Genomic DNA, 21,162 nt, shown 5'->3' on the forward strand with positions numbered 1-21,162 from the left:
AGCTAAGGGATACTGGACTTAATACCTAGGTGATGGCATGATCTGTGCAGCAAACCACCATGGCACACATTACCTGTGTAACAAACCTGCACATCCTGCGCAGGTACACCTGAACTTAAAAGTTGAAAAAAATAAGAATTTAAAAAATTAAAATGCCAAAAAAAGATTAAGAAAACCTGTTCTGATTTACCTCACTCTTTTACAGGCTGAGAAATCTAAGGCTTTATGGACTTTTTCAGAATCCTTCTGTTTAATGACACTTTGCTCAGGAAAGATTGTTCTGTTTGATGCTTTTCATTTAGAAGTTTATTGTGAATAACAATGCCTGTCTGGACACTAGACAGTAATTAAACACAGTCCATCTGTACTGAAGCGGTAACAGAATATGCTCTCTGATCTTCATTAATTGCATCATTTATTTTTATGACATCATGAGAAGATTTTGATTAGTCCGAGTGACATTGAAATCTAAAATAACTATTAAATTAGGGAACTCTGGATTCACAACACAGGGATTCATGTTTTTAAATGCATAAGAATTCTTCAATTCTGTCCCAATTGCTTGTGCCATTTTTATGTCCCTTAATCCTTTTCAGCATCTTCCTTATTAAAATGAAGTTTCTTGTTGGAGACAGTAGGAAGCTATCCATCTCATCCAACAATAATTGTGTGTCCCCTGTGTGCTAGGCCTACCTGGCAAGGATGATATAAAAATGACTGATAGTGTCATCAAGGAGTACAATGGTACTTTTGACTTATTAGTACCAAAAATCTTCTGTCATGTAAACAGAAAATTTGAAAGAAAATTTAGAAAGTAACACTTTGGAAGGGGACATGAGCAACTTTCCAAATTGTTTTGTATCAGGCATCATTCAAACCTTCCTACAGGAAATGGTGAGTGCTATTGTTTCAGCAAGATTTGCTATTTACTAACTATTTGAATATGTTGCATTTTAGGAGGATTCCAGTGCTGGGGAAGACAGTGTTCATGACAGGTTTATAGGTCCGCTTCCAAGAGAAGGTTCTGTGGGTTCTACCAGTGATTATGTCAGCCAAAGCTACTCCTACTCATCTATTTTGAATAAATCAGAAACTGGTAAGATTTGTTGTTGTATTTTCATAAAATCATAGGGCATTAGCTCCAAAGTAATCTTAGCAATTTCAAGCCTAATCCTCTTATTTTATGGATAAGAAAACTGAGACCTAGAGCAGGAGTACTAGCTAGCAGCCACAAAGTTAGGAAAAGTATGTGGTTTACTTTTCCTTCAACCCATTGTTGTTTCTACTATATTGCTGCTGCAACTATTTAATAATAATATAAATATTATCGAATATTATGTTTTGAAGGAAGACTTTTCTTTTTTCTTTTCTTTTTTTTTTTTTGAGACAGTCTTACTCTGTTGCCCAGCCTGGAGCACAGAAGCATGATAATGGCTCACTGCAGTCCTTGAACTCCTGGAGTCAATCAGTCCTCCCACCTCAGTCCCCTAAGTAACTGAGATTATAGGTGTCCTGGGCACAGTGGCTCACACCTATAATCCCAGCACTTTAGGAGGCCAAGGCAGAAGGATTGCTTGAGCCTGGGAGTTGGAAACCAGCCTGGGCAACCTAGCCAGACATCATCTGTACAAAAATCAAAATAAAAAAATTAGTGGGGCATGGTCGCTGTTGCTTGTAGTCCCAGCTCCTCAGGAGGCTTAGGTGGGAGGATTGCTTGAGCCCGGGAGGTCTAGATTGCAGTGAGCCATGATGACGCCACTGTACTCGGGTGATTGATTGAGACCCTGTCTCAAATAAAAAAGAAAAAAGAAAAAAAGTTCAGCACTTCTTTTTAATAATTTTCTATTTTGACTATACTCTTAAATTTTTAAAGTAGACTTCCTCCAGAAAGGAAAGTCTGTGTTGTCTACTTTTAACAGTACTTCCATTTTGAAGCACATGGGCCATGCTTATTTTATGGTTCTGTTGTGTTATCTTTTAGTTTAATCATGTGCTTGAAATGAATCATGTCATTTTGAAATTTCTGTTTTTTCCTGAATATGATTAAGCCTACATTTTTCAATTTTTTCACTGTATTGAGCAAGTAAAATAGCTTTTTTATGCAAAGGTTTATTTACATATAAGATTCTGTAATTGCTTAATGAATAAATCTTGATAAATTTACATATTATTTCATCTTAAAACAAATCTTTGCAACAGATAGTATGCATAAAATAATAGTATGTTTTATGTTGAAGGAAATGGAAACTGGGGTTCAGAGAAGCCTTTGATTGCATATCTCATTAATGGTGTTTCATGCTAAGTATGGCTTCAGAAACTTTACTCTTAGAACTTCAAAACAGAGGTGATTTTAAATATTACATTACAAATATCAGTGTAAAAAGAACACTATAGTGTTACATTGCAGATTTCTTATTTTTAATTTTATTATGTTATAGAGATAGGGTCTTGTTTTGTCACCCAGGCTGGAGTGCAATGGTAAGATCATAGCTCACTGCAGCCTTGAACTCCTAGGCTCAAACGATCCTCCCACCCCAGCCTCCCAAGTAGCTTAGTACTACAGGTGTGCACCACAATGCCTGTCTTTTAAATTTTTGTAGAGATGAGCTCTCACTATGTTGCTCAGGCTAGTCTTGAGGTGATCTTCCTGCCTCAGCCTCCCAGGTAGCTAGTATTACAGGTAAAAGCCATGGTGCCCAACTCCAGATTTTGTTTTAATGTCATCTGTAATCTTTCATTTACTGTATTTTAGAATTTAGAATAATTTCCTCATATCTAGTTATTGTGCAGCTTTAGTGGTTTATTTGTTCTGGAAATAATAGTAACACCTGATTATGTTTGGTATTTAGGATCCTTTCTATCAGTAGAACTTTTTGTAGCAAACAACCACAATAAAAAAGAATACAAAATTATCTTTGATTTCAGATAATAGGAGGTAATAAAACTGTTTCCCATCACACTATCTAGAGTAGTGATTCTCAGATTTTAATTTCTTTAAAAATTAATTTTGGGGATACTTGTTAAAAATGCAGATTCCGGCCGGGCACAGTGGCTCACTGTTGTAATCCCAGCATTTTGGGAGGCCGAGGCGGGCAGATCACCTGAGGTTGGGGTTTGAGACCAGCCTGGCTAACATGGTAAAACCCTGTGTCTACTAAAAATACAAAAATTAGCTGGCCATGGTAGCAGGTGCCTGTAATCCCAGCTACTCGGGAGACTGGGGCAGGAGAATCATTTGAACCCACGAGGTGGTTGCAGTGATCTGAAATTGTGCCACTGCACTCCAGCCTGGGCAACAGAGCAAGACTCCGTCTCAAAAAAATAAAAAAGAAAAAATGTAGGTTCCAAGGCATTACTTCCCAAAATGCTGATACAGCTGCTCTGTAGTAGCCTGGAAGAAACTGCATTTTGTTTTAAATAAGCACCCTAGATTATTCTGAGATAACTGAAACACTGTGAGAGAGTTCCAGATTTAACAAATCAAGATTCTTGCGATATTTGCCTTGTCTTCTGACAGTTGATTCAGTCATTTTTGCACCAAGTATTTACAGAACTCCTACTTTGTGCTGTGTACTAACTTCAACTTCCTGTGGCTCTCTGAGGCCTGTGAATTCCTTGAGACTAAGACATGCTTTTTAAAAACGCTCTTTCTTTGATTATACAAATATAATACATGTCATTGTCTTACTATAAAATAAAAACGTGAAAATAATTTACAGTATTACTAGCATCACTTCTAGCAACGTTGCATATTTTTATCTTATCTTTCCTCTATATGTGTACTTTTCAGAAAATGGAGAATCCTGAGTAGATTTTTGATCAGTGTTTTTCACTTAATACTATATGAGGAGTAATTTTTAATGTTATTAAATAGTATTTTAATATGGGGCTTTAAATGGCTGAAAAATAGTTTCATTGTATAGGTTTAGATATTTAAACTATAGTTATTAATATTACTGATACTATTATGAACATTCTTATACATACATTTTTGTTTTCATCTCTGATTATTTCCTAAAGATAAAAATTTCCAGAAATTATATTAGTAAGTTGAAGTTTACTTTAAAAAATATTTTTAGAAGTCTTTGCTATATATTGCCATGTAATCATAGTCTTTGCTCACATTTACTGTTCCTCACACACCTCTGCTTCACTCCCTTTCCCTGCCTGTAGATTTTCCTGCAGTGTTCTAGAGGTCCTGCCTTTCTGAGTTACTCTATAAGCTCCCAAAGGGGTTATATTCAGAAATTATTTTATCAGGGGTTGTGTTCAGAAATTATTTTATCAGATAAAATTATTTTGTCAAAGTACTGAGTTTGCATTTTCCTTAAGAAATTGTTATAAATTTTGGCACCACGTGTGAAATGTTCTTATTAGACAGTGCTCTCATGATTTTAACTTGGGGCTCTAGAAACACATTTTTCAGTAAAGCAATGGGTTTGGGTATTCAACATACTCTTTCCTGTCTCTTTCCTACCACGTCCCACTGGTAGCCACTATTGATAGGAGATGGTGGGTGGGAGAGAAATAAGGAGAAGATGGAAGGCTAATGTGAACTTACAAGTGATTAGAAACTAAATCCATGATACCTGTCTTTGGCCAGTTTCTTTAACAACCTTTTTATCTACTTCAAGAGTTGGCCTATTTGATTCTACTTCACTGGGCCTATTTGATTTCTCCTTTCCTAGTGGTTGGTTCTGTTTAGGATTTCTTTTTGCATGTGCCCTCTACTGGATGGTATATGTTCTTATATTCTTCTTGCTTACTGACTTATACTAAAGATATTGATTCATAACTATTTCAGATGTAGAATCCACTTGTTAATAGCTGCCATTTGAAGTTTGTTGATTTAGACAATGCCTAATGAGAAAGATTTCTGTTAATTCATTAGCACTTTTAATAGTGTCGCCAAAATCTTTATACTTTTGGAAAATAGTACATTTATGTGACACAGTGTTCATTCTGTTTAAATATGGTGCCAAATCAAGTACAAAAGATCATAGAGTTATATGTGATTTTTATAGCTAATGGTAAAATAAAGAGCTATGGCAAAAATTAATTGCCATTACTCTCTTCTTCTCTTCTCAAGCCTACCCCCGAAACATTTTTTTAAGCCCAGTAAAGGGAAACAAGGTCACAAACAAGTGATACATGATTGATGTGTATGTACACAAAGGATGATAATAGTACTCATTTACCTTGTAAGGCTCCAAGTAGATTGGTTCTACCCCAGACTGTTGGGGAATTGGGAGAAGGAGGACGGAGAAGAAGGGAAATCCCAGGGCAGCCTCAGCTCAGAAAAAGATACAGAACAACCTGGTCTCCTGGCCAAAGTGCTGTTGTTTGTGGGAAAGGATCTGTTTGTATGAACTAATGAAATAATGTTTTTTATTATTAATAATCAGGTTAGATACCATACAAACTTGGGTTACTTGTAAGTCATACACATTGCCTCCTCATGTGCATCTGCTACTGTGCTAAGTAATAGGAGAGAGAGAAATCAGATTCAACCCCTGCTTTCACAGTCTGATGGGGAAGACATATAAGCAAACAGGTCATTACAAAACAGTGAGATAAAGGCTCTAATACGGATTAAATATAGGATCCTATGAGAACAACTCAAGTGGGGAGTAGTCTGGAATAGAAGCATTTTAAAATAATACAGTGATGTAGATTAAGATATAAACCACCCATGCATACACGGTTCTTAAAATAAAGATGAAAAAAATAAAAGTTTGAACCTTAGTACAAAGTTAAAAGCAGATAGCTACCATACTTGGTCTTTTCTTGGAATCATACAAGCACAGATGGTGTGGGATCCATATTACCCTTTGCACAGCATGCTGATCTATAGAATTTCATTGACAGGCTTGTGGAAACAGATGAAGTCACTCTGCATTACTTAGAGTCTCAGCTTTTGTGAGTTTGCATGTAGTGAATTTATCTTGTATGTTATTCATTCTTACAGAAATTGGTTTATAGGACTTAATGACAGGGATAACTGGTTCTGTGTAGTCTTTCTACATTGGATGTGTGTGATGCTATTTAAAGTAATATGTTTATACTTTTCCATTATAATCTAGTTTTAATATGTTTAAAAGTTTAATATGCTTAAACTTTTAGATTTGGGGGAAAAAGATTATGTCTATGCCAGTAACACATACTTTACTAAACATATTACCCTTGAAATGTTATTTAATGTCATACAATCTCCATGTGTATCTCTGGACATATCTATAACAAGGTATCCTGACATTTTCTGCAAAACAAAGCCTACTTAGAGCACATATTAGAAAAGGGATCTTTTCTTAGGTGCTATTGAACAAATTGAAATAATTTCCAAATGAGTAGTAACTTTAACCTCTGAATCTTTACTATGAATTAAATTCTTACTATGTTTTTGTTATTTTTAATGTAAATACTGATTAATGTATATTTGTATTTTCTCTTTAAAGGATATGTGGGACTAGTAAACCAAGCAATGACTTGCTATTTGAATAGCCTTTTGCAAACACTTTTTATGACTCCTGAATTTAGGAATGCATTATATAAGTGAGTATTCTGAAAAATTTTGTAAGTAAAATTGATTTAAGAATGAAAATATTGCCTTTAACAAAATTTATCTTCTTGCAGTTATTTTAAAATTTGGGGCATTTCTCACACCATAAGATGTAACTTCTTTCCTTACATAGTAACAAAGATCTTGTGAAAAACAGGTATATGGAAAATGTGTGCAGAGAGAGAATCAGAAGTATATAGAGAGCAAAAGGATAAAATTGATAAGATTTACATATAGGGTAAAAAGCTTCCCTCTCTCGTAGCCTTAACACCCTTTATGAAGAAATAAATAACTACTTTTGAGATAATTTGAATATATAAATCCATACTCTCCTTCCACCTATCAATTTAAGAATCCAGAGGTTTTTTTTTTTTAACTTGCAAGTTTTGTTTCTAATTAAAATACAATATTTACAGCTTGTGTCATGTGCCTGTGTGTGCATGTGCCTGTGTGTGCATGTGCATGTGTGTGTGTGTTTCTAAAAGACTCCATATACATCAGATGGTTTAAAATGCTCTATGGAGGAAGTCTATATTTAAGTAAACCCTGAAGTCAGACATTTATTTTTATGAATATCCTATTATGACACATTTAACACACCTTTGCTTTGTATATTTTCTTTAAGATAAACACATAATTTTTTAGTTTTTAAGGATACTTTTAAGTATGAGTAAACTGATTTTTTTCCCTTTTTTTGTGTTACTTTCCAGTAACATCTTTAAATTACTGTAAATATGTATATAGGTTATTTTTGGAACTTTTAATATTGCTGATTGTATTACTCAGACAACATTATATCACCATTAAATTCATCTATCAGCTTGTCATCTGAACTTAACTTGTAAAAGTTGATGTATTTGTCATTCCGTATGCATGTATCACCCTGTAGTGTTTAAATGCTAGGCACTTGGTGGATAGAGAGGGAATTAGATATAAGATCTTTGTTCTTGAGTAATTTATAAATCTTTCTACAATAGCAATATGTGTATGTTTGAAATGGTTTAAATAACATTTAAAGACAGCCAAATACCATTAGAGCTTAAAGAGAAGAAAGGTTGGTGAAACTTGGAGAAGAAAGTAAGCTTCAGGTAGGTCTTGAAGCTAGGTATAGTTTGGCCAGGTTGAGAAGAAAGAGAATACACTGTGCAGATAGGAGGCTTGTCAAAAGTGAAAGTAAATAATAGTAAGAGCTACCTGAGTGTTAGTTATTGTTTGTATCAGGTAGTGTTCTGAGCACTTTATATATAGACTCACTTAATTCTCATAGTAACTGTATGAATTTTATGCTATTACTGTCAGCATTTTATAAAGAAGGTAACTGAAGGCACATAGAAATAGCTTTGCCTGAAAGCACACTGCTAGAAGTTGCACCTAGTAGATGCCAGGATTCACTACTCTATTCTGCCTATACACTAGCTGACGCCAACAAGCACAGTGTGTTGCAGGGGGGTCCAGGAGATCATCACCAGAGTTTTGTCAGAGTACTGGAGGATGAAGTTAATAGATAGAGTTCAGAGCCTGCTCTCAAAACTAGCACAGACCAGATAGCTAGACAATAGGCCTGTTTTGGAGAGTATGCATAGGAACGGGGATCATGGACACTTGTTTAACCATCTGTTTTAATACTTGGAAAGTAGACTGTAAATTTACAGCACTGTAGGGGAAATTAAGAGCATAGCCAGGGTTATTCATCATCTAACATGCATTGGACACTTACTACACAGTAACGCCAGGCATTCTTTTTAGGTATAAGGATTAGAGTGATGAGTAAGACAAAGTACCTCATTTAGAGCTTATATAAAACTACATATAAGCTCATTTCACAGAATCATATATGGTAGGTAGAAAATAAAGCAGAATAATGTGGAAGGAGTAATTGTCAGGAGAAGAGAAGGGGAGGGTCACAGCTTCAGGTAGTAGACAGTAAGGGCCTCCCTGAGGACATTCCAGGAACTTCACAGGAACAAGCCCTCTAAAGGTTTATGGTAAGAGCATACAAGGCATAAGAAGCCAGAAGTGTGAAGGTCTTCGAAAAACAAAAGAAACTAGAAATCCATTGTGACAATCCCAGTGAGTAAGGAAGTGGGAGCCAGACATGAGGTCAAACAGAAAGGAAGGCCTTGAGATTGTGAGAATAGAATGAAGTTTATAGCAGGTAGGGAAACAAAGCCTGAGAGCACTCATGATGTTTCTTAATGTAGAACTAAGAACCTCATTGAACTATCCACAGAGTAGTGCTAGTGTAAAAGGATAAACTATCCACAGAGCAGCGCTACTGTAAAAGAATAGACTAGCCACAGAGTAGCACTAGCGTAAAAGGATAGACTAGAGAGTAGTGCTAGTGTAAAAGGATAGACTAGAGAGTAGTGCTAGCGTAAAAGAATTGACTATCCAGAGAGTAGCGCTAGCATAAAAGGATAAACTATCCAGAGAGTAGCGCTAGCATAAAAGGATAAACTATCCAGAGAGTAGCGCTAACGTAAAAGGATAGGGTTTTGTTTATTTTCTTTACTTTTTGTGAAGAAGGCCAATAGATAACCTGCCACTTGATTTGGAGTCATGTATGTGATGTGTTAAATACATTGTTTTAGGGAAATTTATATAGTGCAGTGTGCAGGATTGATCTGAAAGACAGAGAACCCTGGAGGAATCAATCTGTCATTAAACCAGGCATGGATATATTAGAGTCAGAATGATGATAGTGGCAGTGGTTATATTTGAGATTGAAAACTAACATGGCTTAGTAACAAATTATACTTAGGAGTAAAGGAAAGGAAAGAATCACACATGCACCAAAGTTTCTAACTTAGGTGACTAAAGTAACGGCAAGTACCAGCAAGATTTAAAACCTTTTTAGGTATTTGTACCAGGACTAAAGGACAGGTGAGAATTCAGTCTTATTACAGTAATTCCTCCCTATTAGTGAATTTCCTACACAAGAAATTTGAGCATTTTCTCTTTTAACCAATGTTTTCTCACAGTTACCAAGAGAATTTTTGATCTCATAATGCCAGTTATAAGTACCTGCTATTGAAGATAACCAGAAAAAAGGGAGCTGGGGATTGAGAATAGAAGAGCGGAGGATTAAAGCAGAAGTCAGGTATTGAATAGAGGTGTTTGCAGGGAAAGCTTAAGAAGAAAAAGGTGAAATGTACTTCATTCACTTCTGTGAGGCAGAAGGGAGTGCCAGTGTGTCAAAAACGGAAGATGAGAACAGAGCTGTGACTTCTCATTCCTAAAGTAAGAAAAATATTGAACACTCTAATAGAAAGCCATACCCAAAAGAAAAAAAAAAAGCCTTTTAGTATGTCTGTAAAGTGTGACAGGGAAAAATTAAAACTCAGACCTCCTTTTGAAACTAAAAAGTGGGAAAACAGCAATCTTACTGCTAACTTAAGATATAAAATAACTTTAATATTGTTGTCACTTAATATTTTGTCTTAGATGTATATTATGAATATAGAATTATTTTAAAGACTTTTGTGGGTACATTACCAACTTTAGTACCTCAATCTTATTTCTTTCCATGAGATCTTAAGTTCTTCAGTTGGGAATTCACTTGTTATTGAGACAGTAGCTGTAGCTAGGGCTAGACTGCTGTTTATCATAAGTTTGTGAGGGTGAAAATCTTACCTGAATTATTATTTAGTTTACTCTCTTGTATTTCCTTTTAAAATCTTTTTATTACAGAAAATTTTAAACATTCAATAAAAGGGAAGTAGGCTGAGTGCGTGGTTCACACTTGTAATCCTAGCAGTTTGGGAGGCGGAGGTGGGTGGATCTCTTGAGGTCAGGAATTTGAGACTAGCCTGGCCAACATGGTGAAACCCAGTCTCTACTAAAAATACAAAAATTAGCCAGGCGTCATGGTGCATGTGTATAATCCCAGCTACTCGGGAGACTGAGACAGGAGAATTGCTTAAACCCAGGAGGTAGAGATTGCAGTGAGCCAAGATTGTCCCACTGCACTCCAGCCTGGGCGACAGAACGAGACTCCTTCTCAAAAAAAAAGACAAATAGTGTAATGACTCCCTCTTCACCAGTCATTCAGCTTTGAATATTATTAATATCAACTCATAATCAATCGTTTTTGTCTATACCCTCCAACTTGATTATTTGGAAGCACACCTCCATCATATCATCTGTAAATTACATCTCAGGTCAGGGCTATGATTTCCCTGATTGCCTCGTTTAACAGTTTGTTTAAATCAGGATCCATATGAGCTGTATATTGCAATTGATTAATAAAATTCTTAATCTGTTTAATTTGTTTATAATCCTCTTTTATCTTTTTTCATCCTTGCAATTTATTCCCTGCAAAAAATAGAAAGAAAACTGATGTCATCTATCCTATAGTTTTCCAGTTCGGGTTTTGATGGTTGTATATTGTAGTATCTCATGTAATAGTATTCTTCTGTTTCCTGTATTTTTGTGAATTAATAATTAGGACAGAGGTTATGGTCAGATTCAGGTGCCACACTTAAATGAGCTTTGCCTTTTTTTCTTGAGAACTTTTGCCTTATTACGCCTTTTCTTATTAAAATCAAAAGTTCTTCTGAATTTATGAATTAGGGAAACACTAATGTTTCATTAGATATTATTCATTTCAATTAGCATTCAAACTGTATAGCTTCCAGGATTAAAATCTTACATTATTATGATTTTGATATTAATTATACTTCTAAATAATAAAATTATTTTATAATTTATTAACATTTTGTTTTAATAGGTGGGAATTTGAAGAATCTGAAGAAGATCCAGTGACAAGTATTCCATACCAACTTCAAAGGCTTTTTGTTTTGTTACAAACCAGCAAAAAGAGAGCAATTGAAACCACAGATGTTACAAGGAGCTTTGGATGGGATAGTAGTGAGGGTACTAATTCTCTTGTAATGATAAGTGTTCTAATATTCAGACAATTCTAAGAGACAATAATATTACAAACACATTACACATAACTTAATTACCTTTATCTGAAACCTTTCATTGCAAGTTTGTTGTCCTAGATTTTCTAACACATTTCGTAACTCTACAATGAAAAATAACAAACATGATGAATATTGTAGCATCATAAAGTATATACTATTTGTAGAATGCTGCAATCTCTTTATTTTCTGGTGTATGAATGCCTTTTCGTGACTGTCATATATATTCTTGTGTTCTTTTTTAAATTTGGCATTATTTAAAGTAGACTTTTCAATATTTCTGCCTATTTGCTTTTAAACAACAGATTGTTTCATTACATTAAGTTGATTGCTATTTCTAATTGAATTTTATCTTAAAATAGCTTGGCAGCAGCATGATGTACAAGAACTATGCAGAGTCATGTTTGATGCTTTGGAACAGAAATGGAAGCAAACAGAACAGGTAATTTACATCTCTCAAATCCAGGGGACTGTTTCCTAATAAATCACTCATTACCTTAAATGACTTTTATTCCATTGGAATGTTTTGGAACTTGGGGATTAGTCTCCTGGTTAAAGTACCCAATGGGGAATTGAAAGTACTGAGCTCTCATTAGCCATTAACTGAATTATAAATTCCATCATTAAACCACCCTAGACTTCAGTTTTCTCATCTTTAAGGAAATTGGGCTGTATAACCTGGGAGATGTCTTTTAGCTCTGAAAATTATACATTTAAAAGCTGTATATATGTGTTTTGGGGATGATTTTTGAACAGCATTTTCAGATAATTAGGTAAATTATATGTCCTGTAGTCTGTAACACTAGTCATGAAGCATTACTTTTATTTTGACCAATGGAAGTATAGTCTTATGTATTTGACATTTAGGATCCTCATTAATATGACCCTATTCCTATGTAATGGAAAGAGGAGCAGGTTAGGAGTGGAAAGAACATTAGATATTAGGATGAGGAGTAAGGCTGAATGGGATGGGGCTCAGTACATGGGAGGATTTATGCTGGGTATACTAAAAGAAGGTCACAGGGATAAAAGGGGAGGAGTATATAAGGTAGCTAGAAGGGTCTGATATCTGATTGGAACTACTGTGATGGCTTGGACCAGAGTTTTTCAAAATGTAGATTACAATCTATTCACGGCTTATAAAATCAGTTTATTAGACCTACAACAGTATTTTCAAAAAATGGAATAGAATAGAACATAAGAGAACATCACATTAGAGTAAGTATTATTTTATGAAGCTCTTGTTAAAGTTGCATGCACTAGGTTGCAGTATAAATTACTTTCTTATGGTGATTTGCTATTCAGTATTTGAAAAACACTGGTTTGAACCACTTCAAAAGGCTGGCCTAGGTGAAGAAGACAGTCACATATGACTGATGCTGATGAATGAAGAAGGCTTCATTAAATAAGTGGTATTAGTGTAGACAGTGATGGTCAATCCACTTTAAAGGCTTATAAATCCTATTTGTTTGAAGAAATGTAAATTTATGAAAGAGGCAAAATGTAGTACACTTATCCTCATGCCTATTCTTACTTAGGAGATAACGAAAAAATTTAAGTTCATTTAATGATCTAGTTTCTCTCCATAGTCTTATGGGGCTGTGTTTTAGTAACTATGTAGATGGTATTGGGGGCTGTTTCTTTTTCATAGGTCTGAAGTTGCCCTTCTTCCTTGTTACATCCCTTTCTGTGGGTCAACACTTCCGTTAAGATCAGTTGGGGCATTCCTACTGAGTTCCTAAGTTTTGGAACAAGACTCTTTGGTACAAGACTCTTTGGTTGTTACTTAGGGAGTTACCTGCTGCCTTTGAGTCAGAAAAGCCCTAGTTAACTAAGTTTGGGGACTAGGTGAGAGATCCATTCTTTTAGGTGAGGATATTTTGAGAGAGATGGATTTTAAGATTTTTTTTGAATTTCCATACATTTTTAAAAGATTGTTGTGTAATATTTCTCCATAAAATTGTTCTGTGTATATTACTGAAAGCTAAAAGGTTTGATTTGCATCTTGAGCTAGAGGATATGATTTATACATCAGAATATATTATTGTGAGAAGTGGTGATAGACATATGTAAGTTATAAAAACTCAACCAATTGTTTAACTGTATAATTATTAACATGCCTAAAGTGATAGGTTAGGATTTACTCTCATCTTAATGTAAAGATAATTTGAGGCTTAATGGTATAGTAAATTGGTAACTAATTTCATCAAAACTTACATTAATAGGTTTTCTCGTGATGAGTATTGAAATCGTTAATATTTGCACACTGACTCAAGTTAGTGTTAATCTAATTTTATTGATTTTTTTAGGTGATTTGTGTTTTTTTAATTTTTTCTATAAAATTTTAGATAAATTTAAATATTAAATATATAATAATAATTATAGATAAATATTAATGTTTTCTAAGATTTTAGCTGTAAATATCAATATCCTTTTGTAAACCATTCTAAAAAGTGTAGATTGTTACATGTTTTAAAGATTACTTTTAAGGAACACTTAAAAATGTAAATATTTTATTTTTAGGCTGATCTTATAAATGAACTATATCAAGGCAAGCTGAAGGACTACGTGAGATGTCTGGAATGTGGTTATGAGGGTTGGCGAATCGACACATATCTTGATATTCCGTTGGTCATCCGACCTTATGGGTCCAGCCAAGCATTTGCTAGTGTGGTGTGTACCTTTCACCTGACTGCTTGTGTATCCTTACACAGAATACATAATAGCACAGTGGTATAATCTCTTGTAAGGTAAGTATCATCCTAGATACACCTTCTTGGGTTGTTAGTCATTCCTGCATTTAAATTAGCAAGATCTAGAAGATTTTTGACCCTTCAGTGAGTCCTAATAGTGCATGTATTATAAGAGAGAAAGTGAATGCAAATGTACTGCCTCATGGTTCAGTGTTTTATTCTTTTGGAGAGGTGATTAGATGATTTCACTTTTATCTTTTTTTTCACCTCTAAACAGTCTATGTTATAAATGCTGTTATTATGACCACCTTTTGCATTGGAAAGTACTTTTTTGTTTTGGGGGGATTGTTTTGGTCCACACACTTCTAAAATTGGAAAAAGCACCTCTGGTTTTTATGACAAACAGTCCGTATTTTTAAAAGAAGCATCCCTACTCTAAATATTTAGTTTTAAAAGCATACACTGTAGTAGTAGCACAGATAATTTGAAGAATCAAAACTGTAATCACCTTAATTATTCACATACTGAGTATCTAACTGGGGATTAGCTGAGATTTTCTCATTGTGCTTGTCATCCATTTCTTAATTGCTTTTTAATAATTTTTTAATTGTATTTTATCTGTACGTATGTGTATTTACTTATACGACAGGAAAATCTTGGAAAGACTTAAGTTGATATTTAAAATTAAAGTGCTCAAAAACATTTATTTGAACCTACCATGTACCAGGGGAAGCTTTCAAAGCTAAACAAGATATCTTTAAGAAGTAGAATTTCATTATGTTTTATGTTTTGGTCTTATTTATGTTGTTACTAAACTGATGGTGGCTTGTAGCTAAAAATCAGTTTTTTAAAAGCTTTTCTATACTTCTCAGATAGTGCTAAAAATATGGTTTAGTCCTCTGGCCTCTAGGATGATTGATTCCTTTTGATTTTTTCTCCTACCTTTATGTGGCTGTTAGGAAATAACCAGCAATAAATTATGGAATCAGTCAATGCGGATCCAAAGCAAACATCTAAGTAAAAGACCTTTTCTGGGTAGTGTAAGATCAAGTCTCCTTTCCGCTACTGTTTTTCATAGTCAGCTTCCTGAGTATATTTAAAAATTTTTTTAGATGTTTAGTACTACCTTTTTAAATGGCCATCTAGGTGTGTTAAATGAGCTTTGATTTGGGTGGCTAGTTTTGGTTTTTATTTTTTAAGCCTTATTTTACTTTAATTTGGCAGTTCAAAGTAGAAATGATATACTGAAAAAACCATTGAAAAATAAACATTTGTCTTTCAATGACTGATTTCCACTAATTTTTAAATACTCGCATTTTTCTGACAAAATATACTAGGGAAATATTCGGTAGTCCCAAGTGATATGGACTATTTTTTCTACCTTATTTATTAAAGTATTTTTATGAAAAATTTTCCATATATACATTTAGGTTAGTTTTTAACATATTAATTTGAGTATTCACCGAATATAATTGCTTAGCTAAATCTTTATGTCATTATATATTCACCTGCTGATTTGCCACCACTCTCTTAAGTACATTAATAGACAAAGTAATGGAGTGATTTGGAGGATACTTCTGGGGATGTGAACAGTATCACATTTCTAAATGGAATTCTCCAAAGGTAGTATCCTCCACTGATGATACATAGGTGGTAGTAGTGGTGGTGGTTCAGTGGGAATTGGAAGTTGCAGCTATGAAGCAGTATGTGAGCAGGTCTATAACACACATGCGCTAATAGGGCTTGCGGAAGAGAACTTAAAACTTTCTAGACTTTGCTGGAATCTCTTGAGGGAAATTACAGCAGGTGAAACTACCCAAGATAGGGGTTCTAAGGAGGATACTACCTTCGGAGAACTTTAGTTAGAGGTAAGTGATTTCTCCTTATTTTCTGAATTCAAATCTATAGTCTAACTCTTTTTAGTCCACAAATATCATCATACAGCATCTAAAATTGTCACTGCTTGCCATTTTGTGTTTTGTGAACTGTATATGTTTTAAAAAGAATTGGAATTATGGATTGCAAAAATCTAGTTAAAAGAGGTATCATAAAAATCATTCATTCAGATTATATAAAATTGGCCTGAATTTTAACTGGACTCTTAAAATTATTATTCTACCTTTTTTAGTGGACTGGTATTTTTGCCTTATTTAATATATTAGATATAGATGTAGGCTGGGCACAGTGGCTCACACCTGTAATCCCAGCACTTTAGATAGCCGAGGCGGGCAGATCACTTGAGGACAGGAGTTCGAGACAAGCCTGACAAACATGGTGAAACCTCATCTCTACTAAAAATTAGCCGGGCATGTTGGTGCATGCCTGTATTCCCAGCTACTCAGGAGGCTGAGACAGGAGAATTGCTTGAACCCAGGAGGCAGACGCTGCAGGGAGCCAAGATTGCGCCACTGCACTCCAGCCTGGGTGACTGAGCAAGACACCATCTCAAAAAAAAAAAAAAAATAGATGTAGACATATACATTAGCACGTGCGTGTGCACACACACATACACATTGATGGTTATATATTCTGTTTATTGTATGTTTCATTTAGTGTGCCACAATATTATGGGTTTAATTTCAGATAATTGAGAGTGAGGTCTTTTAAAAATTGAAGGGTTTTTCTTTTTTTCCTCTCTCTCTTTTTAAAAATTGATTAAATATTTGTTTTATTTTTTAGAGATGGAGTCTTGCTGTGTTGACCAGGCTGATCTCAAACTCCTGGTCTCTAGCAATCCTCCCGTCTCAGCCTCTCAAAGTGCTGGGATTTCAGGCGTGAGCTACCACACCCAGCCAGGGATTTTCTTTTTTAAACCTTCATCTAAAATGTCCAATTTCTGGAGTTGTTTTATCTTTATGGTCAGATAAATTAACTTGCAAATAATAGGGAGGATTAAAATAGGACTGAAATTAGCACTCATCTAATTTATTATAATATCCACAATCAATTTTTATGGGACTTTTTTAGTATGATAACAGATTATATTTATAATGAGTGCTGGGAGACTTCTGCCGTTTTAAAAATAAGCTCTGGTAAAGTAGGGAGGCCAAAAAAAGCCTTTTTTATAATATTTTCTTTATTCAATAGATTTTTAGTTATTATAACTGATATTTGTTAGATTTCTGATCTTCATTTTACTCACCCAAGTAGGGAATCAATATCGAAAGGCTATTCTGCCATTCTGTATATCTCAGATTGAGTTCTGTTGAATACTAGTCTGTAAAAGGATTTAGTAAATATTTTGGGGAAAGTGTCCTTGATTAAACAGATTTGGGAAACTATAACAATAATCCTCTTTGGAAATACCACAGTGCATATTATATTGTAAATGCCCCAGTGATTCCTGTAGTTGAGAAGTATGTTTAAATGTGTTTAACCTAGCATTTTCTTTCTCTGTGGGACATCTGTTAATATCTCAAGAGACATTAGGATTCTGAGGAACATAATATGGGAAGCTCTACATTAGATTAAGGTGATTTAAGAATATCACTACTTTGTTTATATTTGTGTCCTTGGGATGTTGAGAGGGAGTGAGAATACTAAAATATGTGTTACAATTTTCTTTTGTTTTACATATTTTTTATTAATCCTGAAAATATCAGCTGAAGAATTACTTGTAGTAATCCTTAAATAATTTTGTTCTTAATGACTTATTAGACAGTTAGAACCTTCTATGTTCACTGACTAGATCAAAGTAACTTTGTGATTATTGCCAACCCCATGTGAGAATGTATTAAATAAGGAGATAGTTCTAAGTACATTCTAGTAATACATAGAAATTAGATATATTAACTTTTTGTTTGTTAATTATGAAAGCATAATTTATAAATTAAAGGAAAACGATGTAGCCTCATGTTTGACATTATCTAGGGAAGTGCTTTTTTATTTAACAGGAAAATTTTAGACACTTGTCTTTTTATTGGTATATTTTGTCATACAACATTTATTTAGTACCTACTCTATGGCAGACACTGTTCTAGGACATTTTCTTTTAGGATACTTTTATTCTGTTACTCATTACATACATTTAAATACCTGTTTATTATGACAAAAAATGTGTTCAAAAGTTTGATCAGGGTTTAGCTGATTAATTTCATATAGTGCCTTTGGAGAAATAAGATTATATAAAAGACTTGTTCCCTAAGTAAACATAGTTTAATGATTGTTTTAAAGTTTTGAATGGAAAATTGTTAAATTAGTAAGTATTTATGAAATCAAAAGCATTTCAACTGTTTACACAAGTTTATATTATAAGTCCTACCCTGACATAACAGGTGGTTTGGACATTCTTACATGGCTGACTCAGCCACAGAACTCATTTGGGTGAAGGAGTGGTCCAGATTTGTCCAAATATGTAAGCATCAGATAAAGAAAAATCTCTTCCACAGACTCTCCCCTCATTTTTCCAGGAATGTGTATGGTTGCACATAGTGGGAACAAGTTTAAAAAGTGGGGACTTCTGCTTTCAGGAAGATGAGGCAATCCCTATTCCTCCCACTAAAACAGCTGAAAACCTTGAGCATTATATATAAAAAAAAACTTAAGAAGACTGAAAGGTGGAGAGAAGGCATACACACTAGGGACCTCAGCACCCAAGGAATAGCATAGTGGTGAGTTCCATGGGTTTTCTTTTTGCCTAATATATCCGAGACTTGGAACTGAAGAAGCTGGCAGCCTGGAAACAATGGGCACAGACTGAAAAACCCTGTTCTTTTTAACTGAAGGACCAGGAAAAAGACAGCCTAGCAAGCCAGAAAACTTTTAGACCATAACTGCTGTGCTCTAACCAAACACCACAGAAAAAGATGGCCTTACATCAACTTGTGCCTGCCAGTGCTGAATGGGGAGCCTAGATTCTCTGTTCCTTCACCACCTCCCAGGGGTAAGGAGACGAGCCCCTCCTGTTTTTGTCAGTGTTGGGGTGTAGTACTGAGATACTCCTGCCCCTTACAGCCAAGGTTGTATCAGCAGAGGCCTACTGAACAGCCAGAATTCCTTTCCCTACCCAGCACTAACAAGGAACTTCCTCCATTCAGATGTCCACATAGGCTAAGTGGGAAACCTGGACTTCTAATGCCATCTAGCACTAATATGGCAGAGCCCTTTCCCCAGATGGTACAGTGTCAAAGGAAGCATTTAAACTAGAAGGTTTAAATATGGTCCAGAATCTCATAACACCTCAAATGTCCAGGTTTCAATTAAAAAATCACAAATCTCAGTTTGAGTTAAAAAAGAAAACCAGTAGGCATGAACACTGAAGTGACAAAGATGTTAGGATTATTTGATAAGTATTTTAAAGCAGCCATCATAGAAACACTTCAGTGAGCAATCCTAAGCACACTGAAAACAATGGGAACGTAGAAAATTGTAGAGAATCAATTAGAGATATAAAGAAATGAAATTTTGAGACTGAAAACTGCAATAAGCAAAATTAAAAACCCAGTGGATAGGCTGAACAGCTGAATGAAAGAGACAGTAGATCGAATCTGTGAACTTGAAGATAGAATGATAGATATTACCCAATCTAAACAGCAGAGAGAGGATAGACTGAAAAAAATATATACCCTCAAGGACTTATGGGACAAAAGATTTAACACTGTGTCGTGGAATACTGGGAGGAGAGCAAAAGGTATAACACTTGTGTCATTAAAGTCCTGGAAGGAGATTAAAAAGGAAAAAGAAGACAGGTACAAAGAAATAATGGATGAACATGTTCCAAATGTAGCAAAAGGCATAAACTTACAGATCTGAGAAGCTGAGCAAACCCCAAACAAAGTAAGCCAGAAGAAATCAGGAATGGCCATGTTAGTGTCAGATAAAGAAGACTTTAGAACAAAGAAAATTACCAGAGACAGAGAGGGGTATTATATTGTAATAAAAGTGTCAAACAACCAAGAAGACAACAATCCTAAATGTGTATGCAGAAAATAACACAGCTGCCAAAATACATGAAGGAAAAACTGTCAAAACTAAAAGGAGAAAGACAAATCTACAATTACAGTTGCAGACTTCAGTATGCCTCCCTGTCTTACTAACTGATAGGTAGAACAACTAGACAGAAATAGCAAAGATGTAGAACTCAGCAACACCATCAACCAACAGATCTAATGTACATTGCTAAAGTGCTTCACCCAACAGCAGCAGAATACACATCCTTTTCAAGTGTCCATTAAATATATACAAGGATAGACCATATACTCTGTACTATAAGACCTCAAAAAATTTAAAATCATGGAATGTGCAATTTTTTTCAACAACAGTGGAATCAGGTTAGCGGACAGGAAAATCACGAAACACTTGGAAAATAACGCTTCTGAATGATCCATGGGCCAAAGAGGAAGTCTCAAGGGAAATTTTAAAAATATTTTGAACTTAATGAAAATTAAAACATAACCAAATTTTTTTGAAGCACAACTAAAGCAATACCGAGAGGGAAACTTACAGTATTAAATGCTTATACTAAAAGACAGGAAAAGGGCCAAATCAGTAATCTCAGCTTCCACCTAACCTGAAAAAAGAAGAGCAAAAGAAACCCAAAGCAAGCAGAAGGAAGGACATAATGAAGAAAAGCAGAGAAATCGGGTAACATTGAAAATGGGAAAACAGTAGAGGAAGTCAACAAAACAAAGGGCTGGCTCTTTGAAAAGACAATAAAATTGACAAATAGCAAGACTGACAGAGAAAAAGGGAAAACAAAAATTTCCAGTATCAGGAGTGAAAAGGATATAACTATAGATCTTGCAGATACCAAAGGGATCACAACAAACAACTCTGCACACGTAAATTTGACAACTTAGATAAAACAAACCAATTCTTTGAAAAGAACTCAATAGGAATTAGATAATTTGAATAGCCCTGTAACTGTTAAGGTAATTACATTTTCAATTTAAAACTTCTTGAAAAGGAAATCTCAGTGTCTGGAATGTTTCACTGGATACTTGTATCAACATTCGAAGAACAGTGAACACCAGGTCTATACAATTTC

At 34.7% G+C, this 21,162-nt stretch overlaps 1 protein-coding gene across 1 annotated transcript in view; it reads left to right on the forward strand.

Moving 5' to 3' along the window:
* The window catches only part of LOC104663459 (ubiquitin carboxyl-terminal hydrolase 47), an 84,479-nt gene that overhangs the window by 18,056 nt on the left and 45,261 nt on the right, over positions 1 to 21,162 (forward strand). Inside the window, exons 4-8 of the mRNA XM_030918400.1 lie at positions 958 to 1,096; positions 6,456 to 6,552; positions 11,289 to 11,434; positions 11,847 to 11,926; positions 14,008 to 14,157. Coding sequence (XP_030774260.1) covers positions 958 to 1,096; positions 6,456 to 6,552; positions 11,289 to 11,434; positions 11,847 to 11,926; positions 14,008 to 14,157 — 612 coding nt within the window. The remainder of the gene's footprint in view (positions 1 to 957; positions 1,097 to 6,455; positions 6,553 to 11,288; positions 11,435 to 11,846; positions 11,927 to 14,007; positions 14,158 to 21,162) is intronic.

Source organism: Rhinopithecus roxellana, chromosome 15, assembly GCF_007565055.1.
Source record: "Rhinopithecus roxellana isolate Shanxi Qingling chromosome 15, ASM756505v1, whole genome shotgun sequence".
Taxonomy (NCBI): domain Eukaryota; kingdom Metazoa; phylum Chordata; class Mammalia; order Primates; family Cercopithecidae; genus Rhinopithecus; species Rhinopithecus roxellana.